This window comes from Lolium perenne, chromosome 3 (assembly GCF_019359855.2).
Source record: "Lolium perenne isolate Kyuss_39 chromosome 3, Kyuss_2.0, whole genome shotgun sequence".
Taxonomy (NCBI): Eukaryota; Viridiplantae; Streptophyta; class Magnoliopsida; order Poales; family Poaceae; genus Lolium; species Lolium perenne.
The window spans coordinates 128,088,452-128,116,006 of record NC_067246.2 but is presented as its reverse complement, the minus strand read 5'-3'; the positions used below and the strand labels follow the sequence as shown (position 1 = coordinate 128,116,006).

The window sequence follows — 27,555 nt, the reverse complement described above, 5'->3', positions numbered from 1 at the left end:
CTGGGCGGGCCCTCGCGCGTGCTGAATTGGTACGTGCTAGAGCTTCCGTGGCCACCTACCTTCCGAGCTTGCTTATCCTAGGATTCTGGCTTCCTGGGTTGGATTAGTGTTGGCCATGGTGCTGTCGACATGGTCTGGAGGTTGAAGACGAAGGGCATCTCAAGGATTTTATTGTAATTTCGTTTTTGTTCAGGTGTTTTGTACTATTTGATGTTTCTCTTAATGCCAGAGGGTTTATTTGCACTAGTCATACTTGACATAGCTGTACGTTTTGAAGATTACATTTAACTTGTTCATCATGATCCGAACTTGTAACATACTCTTAATGCCAGAGGGTTTATTTGCACTAGTCATACTTGACATAACTTCTAACTTGTTTTGAGTAATACGTAGTATGGTATACTAGAATAGGAGGAGTAACACTTTTCGCATTTGGGCCACACTACCTCCATTTCAAGGAATAAGGCGCACGCGTACTCCAAGACGTATCTTTTGGTCAGATTACCTTGACCATTGAATTGACAAGACAATACACAGAGCATTGGGGCGTGCTCGATGGTGCTAGCTGCGGCTATACAGACATGTGATAGGCATCGCGGAAGCGTCGCAAATAGAAAACAAATCATATTTTTTGGGGGAGGATGTTTTGGCTCCTGGTTGCGTATGCTCCCTTTAGTTTGAACTGCAACATCTATATATTTTGAAATGTAAAAAATTCCAAACAAAAAATTAATCTTTTCATCTTCACATGCTAAGAGCGCATAAAGTCTTTCCATAAAAAACTAAATTATCGTTTGGGCTATGTAAAAAAGATAAAATTTATTGCTAAAAATAAAGCTGTTTGTAATACGGAGTACTTGCTTTTGTCTTCTTACATCAACCACAAAAAATATCGGCTTTTCACGAAACTACACGAACACACATAGATTATCGAGAAGTACATGCGGATTTTTTTGTTAGAATTTTTTGAAAATTAAAAATATGTTTTTTTGGGTCGAGGTAGCATATCTGCCCAATAGCCGAATTAAATTTCCGATTTTATTGGACTGACAATTTCATCGGGAAGACATGGATGCGCGCAGACGGCGTGCAAGGCAAGGCATCGATTTGACCGGACGTACTTAGGGCAGGTCAGGCTGCCAGCGTACTTATTTCGGGCAGGTGAGGTACTAGAACTCAAAGTCCTCCTCAAAGATCTCTCTCTCTCTCTCTGTCTTTATTGAGTGTACTAGCGCGCGTTCAGGGACTCAAAGTCAGGGAAATGTTTGAGATGCAAAGTAAGAGAATATTTACTCGGTGGAGAAGGACCGGATGGAGTTTCCTTTTCTAGAACTAGAGTTCTTTTTGTACTTTTGGATGTCTTGTCTGTAGTTTCCTTTTACTTGGAGGGTCCTCCTAGCTTGCAGTCTGTAATCCCACCGTCATCATCATAATATAAAAGCAGTGTCGCTGTGTCCTTCGGGACATTTCTGTGTTCAAAAAATGTATGATTTTAGACATGTCGTCTATTTATGTGTGCGATGTTGTATCATCTATTACCATGATTAGCTTGAACGTGTCCATGTCCTAGAACAAAACTTCGGCATGATGTGTCTTTGATTGTGGCAAAGGAACTTTTCCATGAGGTATTAGCTAATGGTTTTTTCCTATAAGATTTGCACTACAAGATTCCTATATGAATAGTTCCTATGAATCAAATGACTTGTATAGGAATTTTTCCCATAAGAACCAAATCCAACATAATTCCTATGACAATCATATGAATCAAAGGAGCACGATTCCCATAGGATTCAAGTAGACATGACATCCCAATTCTATTATTTTCCTTTTCCTATGAACCAAAGGAGGCCTAACTAGTTGGCCATACTGAAACAATTGCCAAATAAATGCCGTGCATCCTATGGCCCCCGTGAGTTTGACCTAAATTTGAAATCATGGTAAAAGGTGCTTAAAATAGGCAAATAAAAGCATGTAGTCAATTTTTTTTTTGGATGTACTACCTAGGGAAAAATACCAAACATGCCATAATGCAAACTGTGTTTTAGAGAGTAGCCCTTCAAAAAAGTTGGCATCCACTTGTTGATTTTGCTATCGACATGACAAAATAACTGATCAGATGACCAAGTGGTAAAAATTGCAACAGATTAGACCACCACATGGTGGAAACTGCTAAAAATCATGAAAACTGCGAAGAAAAAGTTAAAGTGGTGGTTTGTGCAGCATATGGAGGATTGAGTAGTAGAAGTTGGATGTGCACTACCGTGTGCCCGTGGTAATGTTCGCCTATTATGATGATGGCAAGAAAAAACTCTGCTGAAACTGTCCCGAGCTGATTTGACGAGACAAAATACAGCTACACGGCGTGCAAGGGACGGCTATACAGTACATTAGCTTCTTCTCGGGTCACACGCCTGCACCACAGGTGCAGTAAGTGCAGCAGAGACCAGAGAGAGAAGGAACGCCCGTATTATATTTGATTTCAATTCATATTGTTTTTTTCCTTGCCTCTCCGTCTTCTTCACCGCCATCTTCTCGGTGTTTTCAAGAGTGATTATCAAGTGGAGAGACAATTGCATTGGGAAAGTCTCTCCACTTGATAATCTCTGTTGAAAAACTCGCACGTCTTGTGAAATGTGAAGGCTGCACGCGTGGGGAAGGGAGACGCAAACGCCGCACCGCATCATTAGTACTAGTAGTATACCTTTCTCTCCTCAGGCACCCCGGCTGGCCGCCCGCCGCAATAGTTCCTTGCATAGCGCTTGCCGTCTCCTCCAAAAACCCCAGCGCACTTGCATCCGCCATCCACCTAAATCCACCGCCGAGTACCTTTCTGTCCTCACCACCGCCATCGCGCCTATTCCCCGTCCAGCAGATCCGCTCCGCTACCTGCTACACACTTCGAGCGCACGATCGCGGCGTTGCGTGTGTCGCCGCCGTGTCAGATGGAGGCGGAGCCGCTCAACTCCCGAAGGCGGGTCGAGCCAGATCGGGAAGAGCCTCCGTCGAGCCTCGACCTCATCAGCCGCCTCCCCGACGAGATGCTGCACATCATCATCTCCCTCCTGCCCATGATATCCGCTGTAAGGACAACATTGCTCTCCAAACGGTGGCGCCACCTCTGGCGCTCCGTCCCACTTAACCTCCTCGTCGGCGACAACGACCTCATCAGCCGCCTACCGGACCAGATTCTCCACATCATCATCTCCCACCTGCCCACTATATCCGCTGTAAGCACAACCTTGGTCTCCAAACGGTGGCGCCACCTCTGGCACTCCGTCCCACTTAACCTCGAGATCGACGACCAACTCGCCAAGCAAAACCACAAACGCATCGCCGCGGTCTCCGCATCCTCGCCGCTCACCCTGGCCCCGCCAGAAGCGTGTCAATCGACCCCTTCAGAACCACTTGCAAGGTCGACACCACGCTCGACAGCTGGTTCCAGTCCAGCACCCTATCTTGCGTCGAGAACCTCAGATTTGATGCTGGAACAGTGATGCGCTCCTTCCCGTTGTCCGCGTTCCGCTGCGCGCCCACGCTGCGCATTGTCAGCATTTCTACTTGCTATTTGCCCGAGATTCATGCCAACTCCATGCTTCTTTTCCCCCAACTCAAAAGGCTCTTGCTCTATAACGTCTACATCTGTAAGGCGACGAACATCGACCGCCTGTTCACCCGCTGTATTGTGCTCGAGGCACTTCACCTTGAGGGGGTCCACGGGTTCACCCAACTCAACATTGAAATGCCAAATCTTCGTACAATTAGTGTGGCTAGCTATTGGAAACGCAACACCACCGAACTTATTCAGTTAGACACGGTGCAAATTATGGATGCATCTTGCCTCGAGAGATTGGTCATATGCGTTGATGATGTTCCACTACTAATCCAGGTCGCCAACGCACCAAAGTTGATGGTGTTGGGCTTTGCGTCGTACCATGGCTGCCAACTTGTTATTGGACGCATAAACTTTTTGGTAGAACAGCCTTCTTCTTGTTGAATTAATTCACATTTTTGTTATTTTTTTTGACATATGTACCATTGTCCTGTAGAGGATGATGCCCATAAGCTTGGAAAATTCTCTGTGCACAGTGAAGAACTTGGTTCTAAAATCTGACGGCCCTCGTCTGGATCAACTACTTGCATTTCTTAGATGCTTTCCTGCACGGAGAAGCTATATATCCAGGTAAATTCGTTGTTGTTAATCGTTTACCACTATGAGCAAAAACTGTAGAGTTACATGGAGTTAACCTGTTATTAGCCTAGATCATTTGAACAATTGTACTAGAAGAACATCCACAATGGAGTTATATTATGTTGGTTCAAAACTAAACTTCTTGTCATACAATGTGTTGTATCTTGTGCATCTGTGAAGTTTCATATAAACACATGATAATATGTGATCTGTGTAAAAAAGAGAAGACATATGTAAATAGTGTGACTTACTATTTACACATCATTTGTTCTTTTTTTGTGTAGATCACATATTATCATATTTTTGGATGAAACTTCACAGAAGCACATGATAGAACACAATGTATGTCCAGACTTTTAGTTTACATTTTTTTGGAAACTTGGAAGTGTCAAAAGAAAAATGGGGTGCACCCGCAACTAGTTGCGGATTGGAGTTTCCCATGTTGGTAACATTTCCCCAACTTTACAATGACAATAACAGATGTAAAAAAGTGCATCTATCAAATTAGAACGTGTCGGGGATTATGTTGTTCCACGGTCCTCAATTAACACATGATTCAACTCACCGAGATATTCATTAGTTGATAGCTATGAAGTACTTTGTTATTGTACTGACTACTTAATTTGACTTCTTTGCAGTTTTATAGAACCGGCAATAAGGTTCATGTGCTGCATAATGAGCCACTGTCCCATTGAATGCCTTGATCTCCACCTCAAAGAAATTTCGATTTCGACTACCGAGGAAGGAGAAATGATGTTATTGTCTCCGTGTTCTTTATACGTAACACTAGAATGCTCAAAGTAATGAATTTTGGTGTAAGATATCATCACAAGAAGATCTGGTGGGATACCCAGTTCGAGCAGCTAGACCTGAAGAACACCGCTTATAGAGATGTTGATTTTCAGTTTGGATATTTACCATCCTTAGATAAGTTCAGCTCGGACGGTGTTCTTAGCTGGTTGGTACATGACTTGTCAGTGGCTGATCCCTTTGCTAGAGGGATATATGCAAGAGATGGGCCAATTTCTGCATAGTGTTAGTTTAACTCCCTATATTTTGTACTGGTCTGAACAATATATTTTATCACTCTGTTAATGTAGTTCAGACTTGATGTTATTCTTGTGAACATGGTCTAATATTCTAATGCTTTCGCGATGTATGTACTACTAGTGATATATACATAAGCTAGCAATTGGTTGACAAAATTTACTAAAAAAAGCCTGTAACGCATGTTCACATTCAGTTCGTCAATGCTAGTGTTCACAGAGGAAAGGTTTATTGTTCACAGAGGCTGACATGTGGGGCCCATGAGCCAGCAGAGTCCTCAACGTTTCAAAGGCGGCAGGGGATCAAAAAAAAAGGAAGTAGCCACAAATTAGGGTAAAAAATAACTCCAAGAAAGGAAACTTTTTTGTAAATAGAGGACGACATGCGGGTCCCATTTTGCACGGGATCGAAAGAAAAAAGGCAAGTGACCAAATATCAGAGCCAAAAATAATCCACGAAAAGAAACTTTTATTGTACATAGAGGATGACATGCGGGTCCCATTTAGCATCAGCGGTATCATAGTTTCCAAAGTGACACAGATCAAAAGAAAAAGGAAGTAGCCGTAAATCGTGGTGTCAAAAAATCCATGAAAAGAAAGATTTCAATTGGGCTGCATCTGGACATCTGGGCCTTCGAACTATCATGCTGGAAGCCTTTTGACTCGTACAATTTAAGCCCACTCCAAAACAGGAAAGTCCAATGCTTGGCAAAAACAAAAAACAAGGAGATTCAACATATAAGTTTGTTTATGTAAAAACAAAGATTTAATTTATCCCTTTGCAATAGCTCAGAGCGAAATACACTGTTTATTGTCTGCAAAATAATCAAGATATCACATGTTTCTTGTACGGGGAGGCTGACATCAGGGACCCATGAGCCAGCAGCGTCGTCAACGTTTTAAAGGCGGCAGGAGATCGAAAGAAAAAATAAGCCAAAAATCAGTTGGTAAACAAAACCAAGAAAAGAAACATTTACCTTTCTGAGGGGATGACATGCGGGACCCATGAGGCAGCAACATCCTCAACTATTCCAAGGCGGCAGGGGATCAAAAGAAAAAGGAAATAGCCAGAAATTAAGTAGGGTAAAAAATAAATCCAACAAAGGAAACTTTTATTGTTCATAGAGGATGACATGCGGGACTCATGAGCCAGCAGCCTCAACGTTTCAAAGTCGGCATGAGATCGAAAGAAAAAGGCAAGTGACCAAATATCAGGAGCCAAAGATAATCCAAGAAAAGAAACTTTATTGTACATAGAGGATGACATGCGGGTCCCATTTAGCATCAGCGGTATCACCGTTTGAGAAGCGACAGGGGATCAAAAGAAAAAAAAGGAAATAGCCAGAAATTAATTAGGGGTCAAAAATAAATCCAACAAAGGAAACTTTTATTGTTCATAGAGGATGACATGCGGGACCCATGAGCCAAAGAGCCTCAACGTTTCAAAGTCGGCATGAGATCGAAAGAAAAAGGCAAGTGACCAAATATCAAGAGCCAAAAATAATCCAAGAAAAGAAACTTGAATGTACATAGAGGATGACATGCGGGTCCCATTTAGCAGCAGCTGTATCAACGTTTGAGAGGCGGCAGGCGATCGAAAGAAAAAGGCAAGTGACCAAATATGAGGTGCCAAAAAAATCCAAGAAAAGAAAGTTTTATAGTACATAGAGGATGACATGCGGGTCCCATTTAGCATCAGCGGTATCACCGTTTGAGAAGCGACAGGGGATCAAAAGAAAAAAAGGAAATAGCCAGAAATTAATTAGGGGTCAAAAATAAATCCAACAAAGGAAACTTTTATTGTTCATAGAGGATGACATGCGGGACCCATGAGCCAGCAGCCTCAACGTTTCAAAGTCGGCATGAGATCGAAAGAAAAAGGCAAGTGACCAAATATCAAGAGCCAAAAATAATCCAAGAAAAGAAACTTGAATGTACATAGAGGATGACATGCGGGTCCCATTTAGCAGCAGCTGTATCAACGTTTGAGAGGTGGCAGGCGATCGAAAGAAAAAGGCAAGTGACCAAATATGAGGTGCCAAAAAAATCCAAGAAAAGAAAGTTTTATAGTACATAGAGGATGACATGCGGGTCCCATTTTGTAGCAGCGGTCTCAACGCTTCCAAGGCGGCACAGGACCAAAAGAAAAATGAAGTAGCCAGAAATCCAGGAAAAGAAAGATTTCAATTGGGCTGCATCTGGACATCTGGGCCTTCGAACTATCTTGCTGGGCCTTTTGACTCGTACAATTTCAGCCCACTCCAAAACAGGAAAGTTCGGATTTTTCTAAAAAAAAACAGGAAAGTCCTATGCTTCGCAAAAACAAAAAACAAGGAGATTCAACATATAAGTTTGTTTATGTAAATATAAAGATTTAATTTATCGCTTTGCAATAGCTCGTAGCGAAATACAATGTTTATTGTCCTGCAATAGCTCGATTTGCAATAGCTCGTAGCGTATCACATGTTTCTTGTACGGGAGGTCGACATCGGGGACCCATGAGCCAGCAGCGTCGTCAACGTTTCAAAGGCGGCAGGGATCGAAAATAAAAAAACCAAAAATAAGTTGGTAAAAAAATCCAAGAAAAGAAAACATTTATCATTACGAGAGGATGACTGCGGGACCCATGAGGCAAAGAGATCCTCAACGTTTATTGTTTATAGAGGCCGACATGTGGGACCCATGAGCCAGAAATGCCGTCAACGTTTTAAAGGCGGCAGAGATCGAAAGAAGAAAAAAAAAAGCCAAAAATCAGTTGGTAAACAAAATCCAAGAAAAGAAACATTAACCTTTCTGAGAGGATGACATGAGGGACCCATTATGCAGCAACGTCCTAAACGATTCCAAGGCGCCAGAGATCAAAAGAATAAAAGGAAATAGCCAAAAATTAATTAGGGGTCAAAAATAAATCCACCAAAGGAAACTTTTATTGTTCATTGAGGATGACATGTGGGACCGACCTGCCAACAAATGGTCCTCATCGTTTCAAAGGGGCAGGATGAAAAGAAAAAGGCAAATAGCCGTAAATTAGGGGTCAAAAATAACTCCAAGAAAGGAAACTTTTATTGTTCGTAGAGGATGACATGCGGGACCCATGAGCCAAAGCAGCTTACTCAACGTTTCAAAGGCGGCATGAGATCGAAAGAAAAGGCAAGTGACCCAATATCAGGAGCCAAAAATAATCCAAGATTTATTGTACATAGAGGATGACATGTGGGTCCAATTTTGCAGCAGCGGTCTCAATGTTTGAAATGCGGCTTGAGATCAAAAGAAAAAGAAAGTAGCTAGTAATTAGGTGGTCAAAAAAATCCAAGAAAAGAATGTTGATGGACATAGAGGATGACATGCGGGTCCCTTGAGCCAGCAGCTTACTCAACGTTTCAAAGGGGGCAGAGGGGATCAAAAGAAAAAGGCAAGTGACCAAATATCAAGATCCAAAAATAATTCAAGAAAAGAAACTTGATTGTACATAGAGAATGACATGCGGGTCCCATGAGCCTGCAGGTTCCTCAACGTTTCAAACGTGGCATGAGATAGAAATAAAATTGCAATAGACCAAAAATCAGCAGCCAAAATTAATCCAAGAAAAGAAACTTGATTGTACATAGAGGATGACATGCGGGTCCCATTGTGCGGCAGTGGTCCCAACGTTTCAAATGCGGCTTGAGATCAAAAGAAAATGAAAGTAGCCAGAAATTAGGGGGTCAAAAAAAACTCCAAGAAAGGAAAGCTTTATCGTTCATACAGGCTGACATGTGGGACCTATGAGCCAGCAGCTTACTAAACGTTTCAAAGGCGGCAGGGGATCAAAAGAAAAAGGAAATAGCCAAAAATCAGAGGGTGAAAAAAATCCAAGAAATCAAACTTTTATTGTACATAGAGGATGACATGCGGGTCCCATGAGTCAGCAGATTCCTCAACGTTTCAAACGTGGCATGAGATCGAAAGAAAAAGGCAAGTGACCAAATATCGAGCCAAAAATAATCAAAGAAAAGAAACTTGATTGTACATAGAGGATGACATGCGGGTCCCATTTTGCAGCAGCGGTCTCAACGTTTCCAAGGCGGCACAGACCAAAAGAAAAATGAAGTAGCCGTAAATAAGGGGTGAAAAAAATCCAAGAAAAGAAAGATTTCAATTGGGCTGCATCTGGACATCTGGGCCTTCGAACTATCCTTCTGGGCCTTTTGACTCATACAATTTCAGCCCACTCCAGAACATGAAAGTTCGGATTTTTCTCAAAAAAAAACAGGAAAGTCCTATGCTTCACCAAAACAAAAAACAAGGAGATTCAAGATATAAGTTGTAAAAATAAAGATTTAATTTATCCGTTTGCAATAGCTCAGAGCGAAATACACTGTTTATTGTCTGCAAAATAATCAAGATATCACATGTTTCTTGTACGGGGAGGTCGACATCGTGGACCCATGAGCCATCAGCGTCGCCAACGTTTCAAAGGCGGTGGGATCGAAAATAAAAAAACCAAATATCGCTTGGTAAAAAATCCAAGAAAAGAAAACATTTATCGTTCTGAGAGGATGACATGCGGGACCGATGAGGCAGCAGTATCCTCAACGTTTCCAAGGCAGCAGGGAATCAAAGAAAAAAAGGAAATAGCCAGAAATTAATTAGGGGTTCAAAATAAATCCATCAAAGGAAAGTTTTATTGTTCATAGAGGATGACATGTGGGACCGACCTGCCAACAGCGTCCTCATCGTTTCAAAGGGGGCAGGAGATCAAAAGAAAAAGGCAAATAGCCGTAAATTAGGGTAAAAAATAACTCCAAGAAAGGAAACTTTTATTGTTCGTAGAGGATGACATGCGGGACCCATGAGCCAAGCAGCCTTACTTAACGTTTCAAAGGCGGCATGAGATCGAAAGAAAAAGGCAAGTGACAAAATATCAGAGCCCAAGATAATCCAAGAAAAGAAACTTTATTTACATAGAGGATGATATGCGGGTCCCATTTTGCAAGCGGTCCCAACGTTTCAAATGCGGCTTGAGATCAAAAGAAAAAGAAAGTAGCCGTAAATTAGGGGTCAAAAAATCCAAGAAAATAAAGTTGATCGACATAGAGGATGACATGCGGGTCCCATGAGCTAGCAGCTTACTCAACGTTTCCAAGGCGGCGAGGATCAAAAGAAAAAGGAAATAGCCAAAAATCAGAGGGTGAAAAAAAACAAAGAAAATGAACTTTTATAGTACATAGAGGATGACATGCGGGTCCCATGAGCCAGCAGGTTCCTCAACGTTTCAAACGTGGCTTGAGATCGAAAGAAAAAGGCAAGTGACCAAATATCAGGAGCCAAAAATAATTCAAGAAAAGAAACTTGATTGTACATAGAGGATGACATGCGGGTCCCAATTAGCAAGAATGTATCACCGTTTGAGAGGCTGCACGGGATCGAAAGAAAAAGGCAAGTGACCAAATATCAGAGCCAAAAATAATCCAAGAAAAGAAATTTTATTGTACGTAGAGGATGACATGCGGGTCCCATTTTGCAAGAGCGGTCTCAACGTTTCCAAGGTGGCACAGAACCAAAAGAAAAATGAAGTAGCCAGAAATCAGGGGTGAAAAAATCCAAGAAGAAAGATTTCAATTGGGTTGCATCTCGACATCTGGGCCTTCGAACTATCTCGCTTGGCCTTTTGACTCGTACAATTTCAGCCCACTCCAAAACAGGAAAGTTCCGAATTTTCTAAAAAAATAGGAAAGTCCTATGCTTCGCAAAGACAAAAAAACAAGGAGATTCAACATATAAGTTTGTTTATGTAAAAATATATATTTAATTATCCGTTTGAAATAGCTCGTGAGCGCAATACATTGTTTATTGTCTCAAAATAATCAAGATATCATATGTTTCTTGTACGGGAGGCTGACATCGGGGACCCATGAGCCAACAAGTCGTCAACGTTTTAAAGGCGGCCGGGGATGGAAAGAAAAAATAAACCATAAATCTGTTGGTAAAAAATCCAAGAAAAGAAACATTTTCGTTCCGAGAGGATGACATGCGGGACCCATGAGGCAGCAAGATCCTCGGCGTTTATTGTTCATAGAGGTTGACATGTGGGACCCGTGAGCTGCAGCGTCCTCAACGTTTTAAAGGCTGCACGTGATCGAAAGAAAAAATAAGCCAAAAATCGTTTGGTCAACAAAATCCAAGAAAATAAACATTTACCGTTCTGAGAGGATGACATGCGGGACCCATGAGGCAGCAGCATCCTCAACGATTCCAAGGCGGCAGGGGAAATATCCAGAAATTAATTAGGGGTTCAAAATAAATCCATCAAAGGAAACTTTTATTGTTCATAGAGGATGACATGTGGGACCGACCTGCCAACAGCGTCCTCATCGTTTCAGAGGGGGCAGGAGATCAAAAGAAAAAGGCAAATAGCCAGAAATTAGGGGTAAAAAATAACTCCAAGAAAGGAAACTTTTATTGTTCGTAGAGGATGACATGCGGGACCCATGAGCCAGCAGCTTACTCAACGTTTCAAAGGCGGCATGAGATCGAAAGAAAAAGGCAAGTGACAAAATATCAGGAGCCAAAGATAATCCAAGAAAAGAAACTTTATTGTACGTAGAGGATGACATGCAGTCCCATTTAGCGAGCGGTCTCAACGTTTCAAATGCGGCTTGAGATCAAAAGAAAAAGAAAGTTGATTGTACATAGAGGATGACATGCGGGTCCCATGAGTCAGCAGCTTACCCAACGTTTCCAAGGCGGCAGGGGATCAAAAGAAAAAGGAAATAGCCAAAAATCAGAGGGTGAAAAAAAATAAAGAAAATAAACTTTTATAGCACATAGAGGATGACATGCGGGTCCCATGAGCCAGCAGGTTCCTCAACGTTTCAAACATGGCATGAGATCGAAAGAAAAAGGCAAGTGACCAAATATTAGGAGCCAAAAATAATTCAAGAAAAGAAAGTTTTCTAGTACATAGAGGATGACATGCGGGTCCCATTTAGCAGCAGCGGTATCACCGTTTGAGAGGCGGCAGGGGATCGAAAGAAAAAGGCAAGTGAAAAATATGAGGAGCCAAAAATAATTCAAGAAAAGAAAGTTTTATAGTACATAGAGGATGACATGCGGGTCCCATTTAGCAGCAGCGGTATCACCGTTTGAGAGGCGGCAGGGGATCGAAAGAAAAAGGTAAGTGACCAAATATGAGGTGCCAAAAATAATTCAAGAAAAGAAAGTTTTATAGTACATAGAGGATGACATGCGGGTCCCAGTTAGCAGCAGCGGTATCACCGTTTGAGAGGCGGCAGGGGATCGAAAGAAAAAGGCAAGTGAAAAAATATGAGGAGCCAAAAATAATTCAAGAAAAGAAAGTTTAATAGTACATAGAGGATGACATGCGGGTCCCATTTAGCAGCAGCGGTATCACCGTTTGAGAGGCGGCAGGGGATCGAAAGAAAAAGGCAAGTGACCAAATATGAGGTGCCAAAAAAATCCAAGAAAAGAAAGTTTTATAGTACATAGAGGATGACATGCGGGTCCCATTTAGCAGCAGCGGTATCACCGTTTGAGAGGCGGCAGGGGATCGAAAAAAAAAGGCAAGTGACCAAATATGAGGTGCCAAAAAAAACTCCAAGAAAAGAAAGTTGATTGCACATAGAGGATGACATGCGGGTCCCATTTAGCAGCAGCGGTCTCAATGTTTCCAAGGCGGCAAGGGATCAAAAGAAAAAGGAAGTAGCCAGAAATCAGGGGGTCAAAAAAAATCCAAGAATAGAAAGAATTTTGGTTCATAGAGGATGACATGCGGGACCCATGATCCTGCATCGTAAACGGCTCGATCGGAGAACGTTGAACGAGATGGCGCGATCGAGAAAAAAAACAATGCCAGAGAGGCTGCCATCTGGGCCCTACATCCCTCGGCGGTGCGGATTTGCGTTGACTCGGCCGGCGAACCCGAGATTTCGAGATGCACCACGTCCCGGGCCACCATACGCGACGTTTTGGCCGCTTTCGTCGGGCTAGGTGGCCTCAAAAACGAGAAAAAAAAAGTTTTGACATGCACCACGGAGGGACCCAAAATCGTCGGCCATGGTACACCAGCAACCACGGCGCGACTTCAACTTCGTCGGCCATGGCAACTTTTCTTGTAGTGTCATATAACTCAACTTGAAACAAGTATAAGGTAATCACAAATAAAGATGCATAAGAAATCATAGTTGGTGATGGCAAACTTCGTTCTTGGTCAGAGAACAATTAACAGGTTATACTTATCTATCGAGCAATGCTCTCATATTAAAGTTTATATTGCACAACTTGCATACTCAATCATAATAGTCTCCTCATGATCATTGATAACTTGCAAAGCTATATTCATTCAGATAAAACTTGTACTAAACAAGGAAAAGTAAAAGACATGATGAAGTAAATCACAATATAATGGTTTGATCACAACTACTCAAATGCTTGCTTGAGATGGAGGGAAATAGGTTTACTGACTCAACATAAAGTAAAAGACAGGCCCTTCACAGAGGGAAGCAGGGATTAAATCATGTGCTAGAGCTTTTTCAGTTTTGAAATCATATAAAGAGAATAAAAGTAAAGTTTTGAGAGGTGTTTGTTGTTGTCAACGACTGGTAGCGGGTACTCTAACCCCCTTGCCAAACAGACCTCCAAAGAGCGGCTCCCATGAAGGACGTCATCTCTACCAGCAAGGTAGATCATCCCTCTTCTCTTTTGTTTACACATGTACTTTAGTTTATCTAAGGATGACACTCCCCCCAACCTTTGCTTACACAAGCCATGGCTAACCGAATCTCGGGTGCCTTCCAATAATCTCATACCATGGAGGAGTGTCTATTGCAAAATTAAGTTGCTTACTGATGAATCAGAGCAAAACATGTGAAGAGAATTATTAATGAAAGTTGATTAATTGGGGCTGGGAACCCCATTGCCAGCTCTTTTTGCAAAATTATAGGATAAGTGGATGAAGCCACTAGTCCATTAGTGGAAGCTGCCTAACAAGACTGAAAGATAAAACACCACATTCTTCCTCATGAGCTATAAAACATTGACACAAATAAGAAGTAATAAATTTTGAATTGTTTAAAGGTAGCACATGAAGTATTTACTTGGAATGGCACAAAATACCATGCAGTAGGTAGATATGGTGGACACAAATGGCATAGGTTTGGGTTCAGGTTTGGATGCACGAGAAGCATTCCCTCTCAGTACAGGTCTTTGGCTAGCAAGGTTAATTAGCAAGCATAAGAGTTGATGGAAACAAACAAATATACATGTGATAGACATAATCATGCATCTTCCTTGTAAGCACAAACAATTTTAACTTCAGAATAATAAGCTATGAGCTAACAAGAAAGGAAGACAATGAAACAACTACATGTATTTCTCTTTTCTACTTAAACCTCAAAGTGTTGTTGCTATTGACCAATGCTAAGTTTGCCAAAACCAAATAGATTTATTCGATGCTCCCAAAGTGGTACCAATACTAAAAACAAGGTAAATCATATAATAGAATTGCAACCTAAAATAAGATGTGCAATATGTAAATGATAAGACTTCTCATTAATATTTCATAACGATAACTCACACCAAGGGATACATAGATAACCAACTAAAGGAGAGATACTTCCACACTGCAACCCATCTTATATGATAACTTCCCTACTCATGATATGACACTACTTGACAGTAGAAAGTAAAAGGTAATGAGGATGTGATACCGCGGCACTCCCCCAAGCTTGGAACAAACCAAGGGGATGCCAATACCGATGATGAATTACTCCTTTAGCGGTGGTGGTGATGAATTCCTCACGCGCTTCTTACAGATCTCCTTCAGCTTTAGTTTCTCAGCTTGGCAATTCTGCACTAAGACTCGAAGAGATTCACTGTTATCTGAAGTTGGCAGTGGCGACCTTGTGATGGGAATCGAGTAATATTCCAGCATTCTATGGAGACGGTAATTCTCCTCCTGGAGTATCTCCACTTCTCTTCTTAGAGCCCGGTATTGATCACAAAACTCATTGGTAGTCCGCAGAGCCTCTTCCAACACGGGGAAAGAGTCGAGGCTAAGAGCAGGTGGTAAGGATCCCTGCAAGTTATGAGAGAAAGAACGTCGAGTGTCAACAGATCCCACCAAGATTTGCTTACTCCCAACGGCTTGCTGCTCTTGTTTTGATGACACCCTTCTCACTTCCTCCTCCGAAAGCCCCTTTCCCTTGTTGTTGGAGGCCATAGTGCTCCTAGATTGAAAACAAATCCTGGCAGAAACAGCTCGAAACAAAACTCGTCGAGAAAACGATATACGGACCTCCAGGGGTCCGGGGGATTATATAGCATGAATTTTTATGTCAAAAGGAAAGTACCAGGTCGAACCAGAGTCGGAGAGGGGCAACGAGGTGGCTTCCTCACAGGGCGGCGCGGCCAGGCTGGGGCCCGCGCCGGCCTGTGGGGGCACCTCCTCGTGCGCCTCCTCCACTCCGTTTCGATCTCGTAATTTTTCATATTTTCCAAAAACAGCAAAAATATTGTTCGGAAAGTAAATTGCGAACTTTTCATTACCAGTACTGTTACCTATTCAAAATCGAGTTCTGGCAGACTGTCAATTTGTCCTTTGATGAAAGCCTCCGGTGTTTCCACTCGAATAACATCAACATCTACACTGTAAGAATCACCTGAGATATAATGCTTGAGTCTTTGTCCATTTACCACTTGTGTGACATTGCCTTGGAGAGAGCTAATTTTTATTGCTCCTGAACGATACACCTCCTCAACAACATATGGTCCTTCCCATTTCGAGAGTAATTTCCTTGCAAAGAATCTGAGACGAGACCGATACAATAAGACTTTATCCCCAATATTAAATTCTCTTTTGATAATCCTTCTATCATGCCATTTTTTAACTTTCTCTTTAAAGAGTTTAGCATTTTCATAAGCTTCACTTCTCCATTCATCTAGAGAACTCAATTGCAGCAACCTCTTATTACCAGCTAGTTTAGGATCTTTATTTAATTCTCTAACAGCCCAATAAGCTTTGTGCTCTAGTTCTAAGGGTAAATGACAAGCTTTCCCATAAACCATTTTATAAGGTGACATTCCCATGGGGTTTTTATAAGCAGTTCTATAAGCCCATAATGCTTCCTTCAATTTACTAGCCCAATTCTTTCTAGTTTTATTAACGGTCTTTTGCAAGATAGATTTAATTTCTCTATTTGATAGTTCTACTTGCCCACTAGTTTGAGGATGATAAGCAGAAGCAATTCTATGATTAATGCCATATTTAGCAAGAGTTTTTCTAAAACCACCATGAATAAAATGAGAACCTCCATCAGTCATAATATATCTAGGAACTCCAAATCGAGGAAAAATAATATCTAAAAGCATTCTTAAAGAGGTCTCACCATCAGCACTTTTTGTAGGTATGGCTTCCACCCATTTAGTAACATAATCAACAGCAACAAGTATATGAGTGTTACCTTCTGAAGAGGGAAAGGGTCCCATGAAGTCAAATCCCCAACAGTCGAATGGTTCAATAACAAGAGTATAATTCATAGGCATTTCATTGCGTCTGGAGATATTACCAACCCTTTGGCATTCATCACAAGATAAAATAAACTTCCTTGCATCTTTGAAGAGAGTTGGCCAATAAAAACCCGATTGTAGAACCTTTTGCGCGGTTCTATCTCCGGCGTGATGTCCTCCATAAGCACTCCCATGGCATTTACTCAATATTTCCTGCTGTTCATATTCGGGAACACATCTTCGCAGAATACCATCCACTCCTTATTTATATAAGTGTGGGTCATCCCAGAAATAATGCCTCAAGTCATAAAAGAATTTCCTCCTTTGCTGAGCTAAAAAGGTCGGAGGCAAGTACTTGGAAACAATAAAGTTAGCATAATCAGCATACCAAGGACTGTCTCGCGAGCTCACCTTTATTACAGCCAATTGTTCATTTGGAAAACTATCATTAACAGGAACAGGATCATAAGCAATATTTTCCAATCTAGACAAATTATCAGCAACAGGATTATCAGCACCTTTCCTATCTACAATATGTAAATCAAATTCTTGCAACAAAAGTACCCATCTAATAAGCCTTGGCTTAGCATCTTTCTTTTGCATAAGGTATCTGATTGCGGCATGATCAAGATGAATAGTAACTTTTGAATCAACAATATAAGATCTAAACTTATCACAAGCAAAGACTACAGCTAACAATTCTTTTTCAGTAGTAGCATAATTTCTTTGAGCAGCATCAAGAGTTTTACTAGCATAATGAATAACATTCAATTTTTTATTTACTCGCTGTCCAAGAACAGCACCTACAGCAAAATCACTAGCATCACACATAATTTCAAATGGTAAGTTCCAATCAGGAGGTTCAACTATAGGAGCAGTTGTTAAGGCTTTCTTTAGAGTTTCAAAAGCTTCCTTACAATCATCATCAAAAACAAAAGGTACATCTTTTTGAAGAAGATTAGTAAGAGGCTTTGAAATCTTAGAGAAGTCTTTAATAAACCTCCTATAAAACCCAGCATGACCAAGAACACTACGAATACCTTTAACATCGCTAGGATAGGGCATCTTCTCAATTGCTTCAACTTTAGCTCTATCAACTTCAATACCTCTCTCGGAAATTTTATGTCCCAATACAATTCCTTCATTAACCATAAAGTGGCATTTCTCCCAATTAAGAACAAGGTTAGTTTCTTCACATCTCTGCAAAACTTTATCAAGGTTCCGCAAACAATTATCAAAAGAATTCCCATAGACAGAAAAATCATCCATGAATACCTCTACAATACTCTCGCAAAAGCCATGAAAAATAGCAGACATGCATCTTTGAAAAGTAGCAGGAGCATTACATAAACCAAAAGGCATACATCTATAAGCATAGGTTCCATAGGGACAAGTGAAAGTGGTTTTCTCTTGATCCTTAGTTTTAACAGCAATTTGTGAAAACCCAGAATAACCATCAAGAAAGCAAAAATGAGTATTTTTAGATAACCTTTCTTACATTTGATCAATAAAAGGCAAAGGATAATGATCTTTCTTAGTAACTTTATTAACTTTACGAAAATCAATGCACATTCTATAACCTACAACTACTCTTTGAGGTATGAGCTCATCATTATCATTAGGCACAACAGTCATTCCTCCTTTCTTAGGAACACAATGCACAGGACTAACCCATCTACTATCAGCAATAGGATATATAATACCAGCTTCAAGAAGTCGTAATACCTCATTTCTTACCACATCCTTCATCTTAGGAATTAGACGACGCTGAGGTTCAACAACAGGATTCGCATCATCTTCCATATTAATGGCATGTTGGAAAATAGAGGGAGAAATCCCCTTCAAGTCATCAAGAGTATAGCCAATAGCATCTCGGTGTTTCTTCAATATTTCCAATAGCCTTTATTCTTCAAACTCTGTAAGCTTAGAACTAATAATAACAGGATATATTTTCTTATCATCAATATGAGCGTATTTAAGATTATCAGGCAAAGGTTTTAAATCAAAGACAGGATCTTCCTTTGGTGGCGGTGTTGTACCCAAATCTTCCACCGGTAAATCATGCTTAAGAATAGGTTGGCGAAGAAAAATTTCCTCAAGCTCATCTCTTTCTTTCCTAAAAACTTCACTCTCGCTATTCTCCAAATGTTGCTGCAAAGGATTATTAGGAACAAGAACAATAGATGCACACTTTTCAAATTTAAAATCATCATTAGGCAAATCAGCTTTATAAGGAGTTTTGGTAAATTTAGAGAAGTTAAACTCATAAGATTCACCAGCAAATTTAGTCAAAATTTTCTCTTTCTTGCAATCTATAATAGCTCCACAAGTATTTAGAAAAGGTCTACCAAAAATGATAGGACAATAATCACTAGCAGCAGAACCAAGTACCAAAAAGTCGGCAGGATATTTAATCTTACCACATAGAACTTCCACATCTCGAACAATACCAATTGGAGAAATAGTTTCTCTATTAGCCAGCTAAATAACCACATCAATATCTTCAAGTTCACAAGAATCAATTTCATGCATAATCTCCGTGTAAAGCTCATAAGGAATAGCACTAACACTTGCACCAATATCACATAAACCATAATAGCAATGATCACCAATTCTAACAGATAGCATAGGAATACTAACTTGTTTGGGTTTATTAGGATGTGAAACAATATTAGAAGCATCTTCACAGAAAATAATATGACCATCCTCCACATTTTCAGTCACAAGATCTTTAACTATTGCAACAACAGGTTCAACTTTTATTTGTTCTTCAGGTTCTATAGGTTTCTTTTCACTTTTATGAACCGCACTATTTATAACAGAGTACTCCTTCATTTTAGCAGGGAAAGGAGTTTTTCCAATATAAGCTTCAGGAATAACATGATCAACAGTTTCAACTACAACGCATTTATTAATAGATGAATCAATTTTATCTTTATACGGTTCATGATACTTATCAAAATTCTTCTTAGGCAATTCATAATGAGAGGCAAAAGCTTTATAAAGATTTGCAGCAACTTGAGAATCAAGACCATAAGTAGCACTCATATTACGAAATTTATCAGTATCCATAAAAGCTTCAATGCATTTGTAATCATAATCTATACCTGATTCTCTTTCTTTGTCGATTTCCCATCCTTCAGTATTTTCCTGGATCCGATTAAGAAGGTCCCTTTTAAACTCTTCCTTATTGCGCGTGAATGATCCAGAACAAGAAGTATCCAGCAAGGTCTTGTCTTCAAAAGAAAGTCTTGCATAGAAATTATCAATAATAACATTACCAGGAAGCTCATGAATGGGGTATTTGAGCATTAAAGACTTCAATCTCCCCCACGCTTGGGCAATACTCTCTCCATCATGAGGCCAAAAATTATATATGCGGTTCCGATCCTTATGAATTTCACTTGGAGGATAGAACTTAGAATAAAACCGGGGCACAATATCATTCCATTCAAGAGAATCCCCATTATCCAATAATTTATACCAATGCGCCGCTTTACTGTACAGCGATATAGAGAATAGTTTCTTCCTCACTTCATCCATAGCAATACCTGCACACTTGAATAAACCGCATAATTCATGTAAAAACAGTAAATGATCTCCAGGGTGGACAGTTCCATCCCCTGTATAACGGTTATCCACTACACGTTCAATAATTTTCATAGGTATTTTGTATGGTATCTCTTCCTCACCTGGCGCCTTATCCACTACCTTTGCAGTAGTAGTAGATTTTCCAAACAAACATTCGAGAGAAGATCTCTCCATAATGAATTATAGTAGCAGGCAGAAATAAAATCAGCACTAACAGTAAAAGTTTCCCTTACCAATTCCACTTACCAATAGCGCTTCACTCCCCGGAAACGGCGCTAGAAAATAGTCTTGATGACCCACAAGTATAGGGGGTGTATCGTAGTATCTTCGATAAGTAAGAATGTCGATCCCAACGAGGAGCAGAAGGTGTTGACAAGCAGTTTCGATGAAGGATTCACTGTAAATGCTCACAGACAAGTATTCAGGGGGTTTTGATGTAACAGATGAATAAAGTACGAGTAAGTAAAGTGCGAGAGTAACAATTGCAGCGAGTGGCCCAATCCTTTTTAGCACAAAGGACAAACCGGTTTGTTTACTTATAATGACCAAACGTTCCTGAGGACACACGGGATTTTAGTCTAGTGCTTTCGCTACATATGGCTAATTAATCTTCATTGTTTTGATAAGTGTTGTGTGGGTGGACCTATGCTAATGTACCGCCCTTCCTAGGACTAATACATACTTGTGATTATACCCCTTGCAAGCATCCGCAACTACAAGAAAGTAATTAAGAATAAATCTAACCACAGCCTTAAACTCTGAGATCCTGCTATCCCTCCTGCATCGATATACCAACGGGGGTTTAGGTTTCTGTCACTCCGGCAACCCCGCAATTAGCAAACGAATACAAGATGCATTCCCCTAGGCCCATGAAGGTGAAGTGTCATGTAGTCGACGTTCACATGACACCACTAGAAGAATAACACCACAACTTAAATATCATAACATTGAATATTACTCAACCATGGTTCACTACTAACATTTAGACTTCACCCATGTCCTCAAGAACTAAACGAACTACTCACGAGACATCATATGGAACATGATCAGAGGTGATATGATGATGAATAACAATCTGAACATAAACCTTGGTTCAATGGTTTCACTCAATAGCATCAACAACAAGTAGAAATCAATACCGGGAGAGTTTCCCCTATCAAACAATCAAGATCAAACCCAAATTGCTACGGCGGTGACGATGTGCAGCGGTGGAGATGGCGGTGATGATGGTGGAGATGATGGTGATGGTGATGGAGATGATGTCCAGCTCGATGACGGTGATGATGGCGTCGATTTCCCCCTCCGGGAGGGAATTTCCCCGGCGGATCTCAGCCGCCGGAGAGCTCTTTTCTCTCTGGTGTTCTCCGCCCCGCAGAGGCGGCTGTAACTCTTCGCGAGGTACCCTCTGTGGCTTAGGTCTTTGGGACGAAGGATTTCGCGAAGAAAAGGAGGCGAAAGAGGCTGTGGGGCCCCCTCACCACCAGGTGGCGCGGCCAGGCCATGGGCCGCGCGCCGCCTGTGGTGTGGGCCCACCTTGGGTCCACCTGGCTCCCCTTCCGGCTTCCTTCGTCATCCTGGGAAAATAGGATTTTTGGTATAATTTCCTTCCACAGTTGATCTTCCGAAATATTGCGTTCTGACGGTGCTTTTTCCAGCAGAATCCTGGCTCCGGTGCTTGATCCTCCAATAATGATGAAACATGCAAAATAGATGAAATAACATAAGTATTGTGTCCAAACATGAAATATATTAATGAATAACAGCAAATTATGATACAAAATAGTGATGCAAATTGGACGTATCAACTCCCCCCAAGCTTAGACGATATGGGTTCTGTTGTGGAAACTGCGTCAGGCAAAGTCCTACGACGATTTTTTCGGTCCGTCGCGCTTGGGCGCCCTTCCGCCACGGAAAATCGGATCGTTGCCCAAGTGTTTCCGGGAGCCCGTTGACTGCTGACGTCATGCAAACTGACACGTGGCGAGCAGATTAGCGCCGATTAACGGCGTTAACCGGCTGAAACCCCGTGGTAGATGGTAGGCCCACACGAGGCCTGCCACGTCTTAAGCGGGCCGGCCCATTAAGTTTGCGGGCCGGGCCAGCTGACTTAGTTTGACCGGTCAACTATATAGCTGGGCTGGTCCATTAGTTACGTGGGCCGGGCCTAACCTCTAAGGTTGACTGGTCAAAACTTTAATGGGCCGGCCCACTAAATAAAAAATTAGTTGCTAGTTTTACTTTATTTACTATCTTGTTCTCCATATTAAAAACACAAAAAAATTAGTTACTTGTTTTACTTTACTTAATATCATGCATGTTTTTATTTCACTAGTTAAGCATAATGGAAAACAACAAAAATATGAGAGACCTTTATGAAATTTATCTTGAATTAGGACATGATGTGTTTGAAGAGAGAATTAAAAAACCCATGGAACTTTATATGCATGCTAATGGGAATGTTATTACTATGAATGCTTTGAACACCATTGTTGCTAATGCTATGGAAAATTCTAAGCTTGGGGAAGCTGGCTTTGATGAGCATGATCTTTTTAGTCCCACAAGCATTGAGGAGAAAATTTTCTTTTATGATTACAATATGCCTCCTATATATGATGATAGCCACTTTGTTGAATTTGCTCCCACTACAACTAATAAAATTGATTATGCTTATGTGGAGAGTAATAATTTTATGCATGAGACTCATGATAAGAATGCTTTATGTGATAGTTATATTGTTGAGTTTGCTCATGATACTACTGAAAGTTATTATGAGAGAGGAAAATATGGTTGTAGAAATTTTCATGTTACTAAAATGCCTCTCTATATGCTGAAATTTTTGAAGCTACACTTGTTTTATCTTCCTATGTTTGTCACTTTGCTCTTCATGAACTTGTTTATTTACAAGATTCCTATGCATAGGAAGCATGTTAGACTTAAATGTGTTTTTAATTTGCCTCTTGATGCTCTCTTTTGCTTCAAATACTATTTCTTGCGAGTGCATCATTAAAATTGCTGAGCCCATCTTAATGGCTATAAAGAAAGAACTTCTTGGGAGATAACCCATGTGTTTATTTTACTACAGCAACTTTATTTTATATTTGAGTCTTGGAAGTTGTTACTACTGTAGCAACCTCTCCTTATCTTAGTTTGTTGCATAGTTGTGCCAAGTAAAGTCTTTGATAGTAAGGTTCATACTAGATTTGGATTACTGCGCAGAAACAGATTTCTTTGCTGTCACGAATCTGGGCCTAATTCTCTGTAGGTAACTCAGAAAATTATGCCAATTTACGTGAGTGATCCTCAGATATGTACGCAACTTTCATTCAGTTTGAGAATTTTCATTTGAGCAAGTCTGGTGCCTCTTAAAAATTCGTCTTTACGAACTGTTCTGTTTTGACAGATTCTGCCTTTTATTTCGCATTGCCTGTTTTGCCATGCTTGATGGATTTTTCGATTCCATTGACTTTCAGTAGCTTTGTGCAATGTCCAGAAGTGTTAAGAATTATTGTGTCACCTCTGAACATGTAAATTTTGATTGTGCACTAACCCTCTAATGAGTTTTTTTTAGTTTGGTGTGGAGGAAGTTTTCAAGGATCAAGAGAGGAGAATTATACACTATGATCAAGGAGAGTGAAAACTCTAAGCTTGGGGATGCCCCGGTGGTTCACCCCTGCATATATCAAGAAGACTCAAGCGTCTAAGCTTGGGGATGCCCAAGGCATCCCCTTCTTCATCGACAATATTATCAGGTTCCTCCCCTGAAACTATATTTTTATTCCATCACATCTTATGTACTTTACTTGGAGCGTCGGTTTGTTTTTGTTTCTGTTTTGTTTGAATAAAATGGATCCTAGCATTCATTGTGTGGGAGAGAGACACGCTCCGCTGTTGCATATGGACAAATATGTCCTTAGGCTTTACTCATAGTATTCATGGCGAAAGTTTCTTCTTCGTTAAATTGTTATATGGTTGGAATTGGAAAATGATACATGTAGTAATTGCTATAATGTCTTGGATAATGTGATACTTGGCAATTGTTGTGCTCATGTTTAAGCTCTTGCATCATATACTTTGCACCTATTAATGAAGAAATACATAGAGCATGCTAAAATCTGATTTGCATGTTTGGTTTCTCTAAGGTCTAGATAATTTCTAGTATTGAGTTTGAACAACAAGGAAGACGGTATAGAGTCTTATAATGTTTACAATATGTCTTTTATGTGAGTTTTGCTGCACCGCTTCATCCTTGTGTTTGTTTCAAATAACCTTGCTAGCCTAAACCTTGTATCGAGAGGGAATACTTCTCATGCATCCAAAATCCTTGAGCCAACCACTATGCCATTTGTGTCCACCATACCTACCTACTACATGGTATTTCTCCGCCATTCCAAAGTAAATTGCTTGAGTGCTACCTTTAAAATTTCCATTCTTTATCTTTGCAATATATAGCTCATGGGACAAATAGCTTAAAAACTATCGTGGTATTGAATATGTACTTATGCACTTTATCTCTTATTAAGTTGCTTGTTGAGCGATAACCATGTTTCTGGGGACGCCATCAACTACTCTTTGTTGAATATCATGTGAGTTGCTATGCATGTTCGTCTTGTCTGAAGTAAGAGTGATTTATCATGATCAAATGGTTTGAGCATGCATATTGTTAGAGAAGAACATTGGGCCGCTAACTAAAGCCATGATCCATGGTGGAAGTTTCAGTTTGGACAACAAACCTCAATCTCTTATGAGAATATTATCTGTTGTTGAATGCTTATGCATTAAAGTGTAGTCCATTATCTGTTGTCTATGTTGTCCCGGTATGGATGTCTAAGTTGAGAATAACCAAAAGTGAGAAATCCAATGCGAGCTTTCTCCTTAGACCTTTGTACAGGCGGCATAGAGGCACCCCTTTGTGACACTTGGTTGAAACATGTGCTATGCTATGATAATCCATGTAAATCCAAGCTAATTAGGACAAGGTGCGGGCACTATTAGTATACTATGCATGAGGCTTGCAACTTGTAGGATATAATTTACATAACTCATATGCTTTATTACTACCGTTGACAAAATTGTTTCTTGTTTTCAAAACTAAAGCTCTAGCACAAATATAGCAATCGATGCTTTCCTCTTTGAAGGACCTTTCTTTTACTTTTATGTTGAGTCAGTTCACCTATCTCTCTCCACCTCAAGAAGCAAACACTTGTGTGAACTGTGCATTGATTCCTACATACTTGCATATTGCACTTGTTATATTACTTTACATTGACAATATCCATGAGATATACATGTTACAAGTTGAAAGCAACCGCTGAAACTTCATCTTCCTTTGTGTTGCTTCAATACCTTTACTTTGAATTATTGATTTATGAGTTAACTCTTATGCAAGACTTATTGATGCTTGTCTTGAAGTACTATTCATGAAAAGTCTTTGCTTTATGATTCAATTGTTTACTCATGTCATTTACCATTGTTTCAAATCGCTGCATTCATTACATGTGCTTACAATAGTATTGATCAAGATTATGTTGGTAGCATTGTCACTAAGAAATTATCTTTGTTATCGTTTACCTACTCGGGACGAGTAGGAACTAAGCTTGGGGATGCTTGATACGTCTCAAACGTATCTATAATTTCTTATGTTCCATGCTACTTTTATGATGATACTCACATGTTTTATACACATTATATGTCATTATTATGCATTTTCCGGCACTAACCTATTAACGAGATGCCGAAGAGCCGATTGTTTTCTGCTGTTTTTGGTTTCAGAAATCCTAGTAAGGAAATATTCTCGGAATTGGACGAAATCAACGCCCAGGGGCCTATTTTCACACGAAGCTTCCAGAAGACCGGAGGACTAACGAAGTGGGGCCACGAGGCGGCGCCACAGTAGGGCGGCGCGGCCCAAGCCCTGGCCGCGCTGGCCTAGCGTGTGGGCCCCTCGTGACTCTCCCGACTCTGCCCTTCCGCCTACAAATAGCCTTCATCGCGAAACCCCCAGTACCGAGAGCCACGATACGGAAAACCTTCCAGAGACGCCGCCGCCGCAAATCCCATCTCGGGGGATTCAGGAGATCGCCTCCGGCACCCTGCCGGAGAGGGGAATCATCTCCCGGAGGACTCTACACCGCCATGGTCACCTCCGGATTGATGAGTGAGTAGTTCACCCCTGGACTATGGGTCCATAGCAGTAGCTAGATGGTTGTCTTCTCCTCATGTGCTTCATTGTCGGATCTTGTGAGCTGCCTATCATGATCAAGATCATCTATCTGTAATGCTATATGTTGTGTTTGTTGGGATCCGATGGATAGAGAATACTATGTTATGTTGATTATCAATCTATTACCTATGTGTTGTTTATGATCTTGCATGCTCTCCGTTATTAGTAGAGGCTCTGGCCAAGTTTTTACTCTTAACTCCAAGAGGGAGTATTTATGCTCGATAGTGGGTTCATGCCTCCATTAAATCTGGGACAGTGACAGAAAGTTCTAAGGTTGTGGATGTGCTGTTGCCACTAGGGATAAAACATTGATGCTATGTCCGAGGATGTAGTTATTGATTACATTACACACCATACTTAATGCAATTGTCTGTTGTTTGCAACTTAATACTGGAAGGGGTTCGGATGATAACCTGAAAGTGGACTTTTTAGGCATAGATGCATGCTGGATAGCGGTCTATGTACTTTGTCGTAATGCCCAATTGCATCTCACAATACTCATCATATCATGTATGTGCATTGTCATGCCCTCTCTATTTGTCAATTGCCCAACTGTAATTTGTTCACCCAACATGCTATTTATCTTATGGGAGAGACACCTCTAGTGAACTGTGGACCCCGGTCCATTCTTTTAATCGAATACAATCTACTGCAATACTTGTTCTACTGTTTTCTGCAAACAATCATCATCCACACTATACATCTAATCCTTTGTTACAGCAAGCCGGTGAGATTGACAACCTCACTGTTTCGTTGGGGCAAAGTACTTTGGTTGTGTTGTGCAGGTTCCACGTTGGCGCCGGAATCCCTGGTGTTGCGCCGCACTACATCTCGCCGCCATCAACCTTCAACGTGCTTCTTGGCTCCTACTGGTTCGATAAACCTTGGTTTCTTACTGAGGGAAAACTTGCTTCTATACGCATCACACCTTCCTCTTGGGGTTCCCAACGGACGTGTGTATACACGCTATCAATGTGCAACGACTAATTGGTTGTGTTGCAGCA

At 40.8% G+C, this 27,555-nt stretch overlaps 1 protein-coding gene across 1 annotated transcript in view; it reads right to left on the bottom strand.

Moving 5' to 3' along the window:
* Positions 1 to 3,357: 3,357 nt before the first annotated feature.
* Positions 3,358 to 27,555, bottom strand: part of LOC139837993 (uncharacterized) — a 35,482-nt gene continuing 11,284 nt past the window's right edge. The window contains exon 4 of the mRNA XM_071827339.1: positions 3,358 to 3,535. Within this exon, the coding sequence (XP_071683440.1) occupies positions 3,358 to 3,535 (178 nt within the window). The remainder of the gene's footprint in view (positions 3,536 to 27,555) is intronic.